This window comes from Manihot esculenta, chromosome 15 (assembly GCF_001659605.2).
Source record: "Manihot esculenta cultivar AM560-2 chromosome 15, M.esculenta_v8, whole genome shotgun sequence".
Classification (NCBI taxonomy): domain Eukaryota; kingdom Viridiplantae; phylum Streptophyta; class Magnoliopsida; order Malpighiales; family Euphorbiaceae; genus Manihot; species Manihot esculenta.
Genome location: NC_035175.2, coordinates 26,237,720 through 26,242,473, shown reverse-complemented (window position 1 = coordinate 26,242,473; position 4,754 = coordinate 26,237,720). Strand labels below are relative to the sequence as shown.

The window sequence follows — 4,754 nt, the reverse complement described above, 5'->3', positions numbered from 1 at the left end:
AGGTGCAAGAATCCCTGCACTTGGTAGAGATTCTAACGTATTTTATAAGTGCGGTAGAAGCTTTCAGCAGGAGTCCTCCTGCAAGACCCGCCCCCTCCTACTGCACTTTTGAAGTGCGGTAGATTTTTTTTAAAAAAATTATTAAAAATTCTACCGCACTTCAAAAATGCGGTAGAATTTTTTTTATTTAAAAAAAATTATTTTTTGTATTAACTGTTGATGGGGCAGAGACGAGACCCGTCTCTGCCCTCTCTGCCAGGTGCATGGATTCTTGCACCAGACAGAGAAACCCTCCTACCGCATTTTTGAAGTGTAGTAGATTTCTTTAAAACAAATTATTAAAAATTCTTGAAGTGCGGTAAAATTTTTTTTATTTAAAAAATTTTATTTTTTGTATTAACTGCTGACGGGGCAGAGACGAGATTTAAAAAAATTTATTAAAAATTCTACCGTACTTCAAAAGTGCGGTATAATTTTTTTTATTTAAAAAAATTTTATTTTTAAATTAATGACTCTCTGCTACCGCACTTATAAAATGCGGTAAAGGACCAATTCACCCTGATTCGGAAAATTTTTTCTCGCGGACGAGAGTTTAAGAAATATATTTTTGTTAAACTTTATTTTACAAAAAGCCCCAGTTTTGGAGACGTTTCCCCTCCTTAGGATAAGTAGGTGATGCAAGAAAATCAATGAAGCAAAAATTACAGAAGATAATCCCAAAACACAGTTGGTCATGTTGAAAGGACTTGAACTGAATTTAATCTCTGCTAGCTTTTGATTTATCTATATTACACAAATCTCCAGAGAGTTACAACACCGATAGCTACACAAGTGTTTCCGACTCTTATGAGGAATAGCCTAAAACTCGATCAGAAACAGTGGGGGGGAAACGGAAGAAAGTAGGAAAAGGTGGTAGAACTTAGAGAATAAGAATGTTCTGTTCAGTATTCAAGACAGAGACAGTTAATGTATTAGGCTTTTGCTTCTACACGAGCCTTTGCCTTACTAGCAATGATTTGCTCATAAAGATCTCTTATTTTCAATCCTATGATTGTTTGGAAGAGACCTGTTCCATTGTTACTTCCAGGGAAATCTGCATGCTTCAACATTTGCTGAGTGACTTCTCCATAGAACTTGGTGGAGATGTTGCTTAGATGGCTTTCTACATATATGAGCTCATCTAATCTGTCGAATTGCCCATCCATCTCCACTACAGACACCTAAACAACACAATAATCAATCTTTATAAGCATTATCCTTCATCCAAATTAATTAGAATGCCCTTCCGAATTTCATCAGCAATCTAATATATACCTCGTGGCCAAAATAAGTTTCAGGGCCGTAGGAGAACTTGATGCCAGGATAAGAGCAGGTGAGCTTCCTACCACAAGGTATCCATGAAATGGTGGATCCTTCATCAAACAAGTAGACGGGGATGAAATACTCAACTCCTTCTTTCATTATCATTCTAACTCTTAATATTTTCCCCTCATTGTCCCCTGGAATCAGTTGGGTTGGCAGCACTTCTATCACTGCATCCGCATATTGCTTTTGTGGATCTGCACCCATATTAACAAAATTTCAGCGGATTAATTTAGGTTTTTCCCACTTTTAGTTATAATCGTCCAGAATTAACTCCATTTAAATATTTAATAATGTTAACTAAAAGTTACTAAATTAATGAAGAGAAATTAAACTTTGTAATACTTTTATAAAAAAAAAAAAATAAATCATTAACTGTCTTGAATTTTTATACTATTTAATCTTTAAAGACAAGCTGAACTGACAACGAACATTTTAACAGAATAAATCTCAATTTGTCATTAAAAGAGAAAAACAATATTATGACATAGTAAATCTACAAAAGTATATTTAGAAGTAGTTACCAATATAAGCATCAAAGTCAGGCTTGCGTGCTTCAATACTGGCTTTAATGCTTTCAAGACTATGTCCTCGCTCTGCCATGTCCCTCTGCAATTAATTCCAGCATTCTAAGGTCATTCACGCAATGAATAAAAATCAAAGTCATTCATCTGCACAAGTTTCAGAAAGTTAAATTTTTTTTTTTTTTACCTGAATTTTCCATGCAAATTTAACCTCATTGCTTATGTCCAAATAGATGCTGAAGTCTAACAGTTTCCTTACACGTTCATCAAACCTACATATCGTATACAATACAAATTTCTCATGACATTTTCACAACTTTCATGTGACACTAATTTTTTTTTTTAATATTAAAAAAATCAAAAAATATTTTTTTAATAAATAAAAATTAAATCATTTTTTAAAAAATAACTTCTTGTTTTGAAAAAACAAAAAAAATCCTTTTCTCATTTTGATTATCTTATTAACAACTCTGCATATAAAGTTATTAACAAATTTTAATTTTTAAATTAGAAATTATTATTTTGTTGAAAAATATTTACATGAAAACCTACAATATACAAGTTATTTTTCATAAGTAATCAGACCCTAAGAAAATCCCAGTGGCAGAGAGAGAGAGAATGGTAGGAGACTTACATTGGGTGAAGACCTTCAATAACAAGAATCTTAGGAGGCTTGATGAGCTCAGGGGGATCAAGGAGACCAGTGACATGATTATAGATAGGTTTCTCAACAGCAATCCCATCTTTAAGAGCTTTAACTTGCTCACACATGAGATCAAAATCATTGGCTTTTGGATCAAGTGCTGTAACTCCTTTTTCCTTCCTTCCTGTTCTATCCAGTGAGTGATAATCATCTAAACATATCACAGTAGTTGTGTCACTGATGAGTGTATTTGAATCAGGATTGCCTCCTCTTGGTGGCTCCGCTGCACCGCCAAACACACTAGTCAGCCTCCTCATGAAGGTACTCTTCCCACACCCTGAGTCTGCAGCTAGACCAATCACAACAGTCTGTGAATCTTCTGCTGAGCATGTTATTACACTAGTGGAAGCTCTCCTATTGATTCTCTTGCTACTGCTGCTATACAACACAAGATGTTTTTGGTTAAATCCAAAGTGGGTTTTTCCTGGAGTGTAAATTGAGCATGTTGAATTCAGAGATTGGGTAGTGTAAACTGTGCAAATTGCCATTTCTTAAGAATTGGAAATGAGAATCTTGGCAATTTTCAGTTTCTTGTGTGAAGAGGCATGAAATGGAAAATTCAAGTAATTATTCCAATGTATAAATACCAAAAAGGAAAAACAGATGGCAGTTTGTTTGGGAAAGAAGAAATTGAGTGGCCTTGCCTGGTGATGGGAGGCTGGTGTGTCTTCTTGTCTAATGTCTTATGGGATTCTGTGACTACCCCTGGTTTTGGACAAATTTGGAGGTAATATTTAGGTAGGAATGCAACGGGCATGAATGGAAATAAATCAATCCATTGAGGGTAAAACTGTCATTTCAACTCAATTTCCTTTTTCCCCTTAAAACTGACTGTACTAAATATTTGCTAATATTTATTATCTGTCAAAAAGATGGAATTGTTGATGAGGTGATGGCATTTGTGATGGAAGAGATATGGAGAAGCCTGGTGGTCATCTCTTGCAGTTTGGATATTTGGGTTTCCACGTGGCACAAAAAGGGTGGCCATTTCGAGATGAGAGGTTTAGGGTGAGGATTTATTTATTATTTTTATTTATAAGATGCACCCACATTTGCTCGTTTTGAAGTGAGGGAATATTACTTTTCACATTCTGTATTTAAGAAAAAAAAAAAAAAATAGTGGGAGTATATTGCCAGACCACACTCTGTAAACTCAATCTCAGCTTCACATTTCAATATATAATAATTTTTTTTATTTGATATATTGATACGTCAATATTGCTCTTTTTTTTTTTTAATTTGCGTATGTGTTTGGATTTTTTTAAAAAATTATTGATTATGAGCCTAATTTTCGAGATGATTTTAACAGTATTAAAAAGTAAAGCTTAGTTGAATTTATTTATTGATAATTAAACTTTTGATAATTAAGAAAGTGAATTTTCTCTAAAAAATAAGCTTTAAAAACAATTAACAGTGCATGATTACAGGCAAAGGTGTGTGCCAAAAAAAAAAAAAAAACGTATACATTCAAATTACAAATTACATATCAATTGAAATTATTGAAATAAATTATAAATACATATATTTGTATTAATATTCGGTTCAAATCGAAAAAATTGATCGAACTGAATTAATTTAAAAATTTAGTTCGATTTTTTATTCATTTCGATTCGATTCAGTTTTTAATTTCAAAAATTTCAGTTATTTCGATTCGGTTCAATTTTAATAAAAAAAATAAAAAAACTGAACCGAACCGATTAATGATAATAATATATTATTTTCAATAATATAGAGATATTAGATCATATTAAAGTAAAAGTATTCTAATTAAATTTTAAGATATTAAAAATAAAGGATAAAAAATAAAAAATTTATTAAAAATTCAAGTCGATCAAATCGAACCGAATCAAACCGAATCAGACTGATTTGATTCGATTCAATTTCTGATTAAAATTAATTTGATTTGATTTTCATAAATACTAAAATTTTAATTTTTAATTTATTCAATTTTATATTGAACCCACCGCCTAATTGTATATAAAATACATAGCAAATGAAGATGATCCATGATATCAAACTATAAGAATTAATGTTTATATATTCAAAAAGATTATAACAAATTCCCACAGTACTGCTGTATAATTAATTTCATACTATAAATTATATAATATTTTAAAAAATAAAAATGAGTCAACACCAACGGGTTTAATAAATTTTATATAAAA

The 4,754-nt window shown here is 31.6% G+C and overlaps 1 protein-coding gene across 1 annotated transcript; it reads right to left on the bottom strand.

Moving 5' to 3' along the window:
- Nucleotides 1-752: 752 nt before the first annotated feature.
- LOC110602654 (phosphoribulokinase, chloroplastic) lies at nt 753-3,299 on the bottom strand. Its single transcript, XM_021740225.2, has 5 exons — nt 2,521-3,299; nt 2,074-2,158; nt 1,887-1,971; nt 1,315-1,559; nt 753-1,220 (listed from the first exon to the last, which is right to left on the bottom strand). The coding sequence occupies exons 1-5, from the start codon at nt 3,075-3,077 to the stop codon at nt 972-974; spliced, it is 1,221 nt and encodes a 406-aa protein (XP_021595917.1). The 5' UTR covers nt 3,078-3,299; the 3' UTR covers nt 753-971.
- Nucleotides 3,300-4,754: the final 1,455 nt, after the last annotated feature.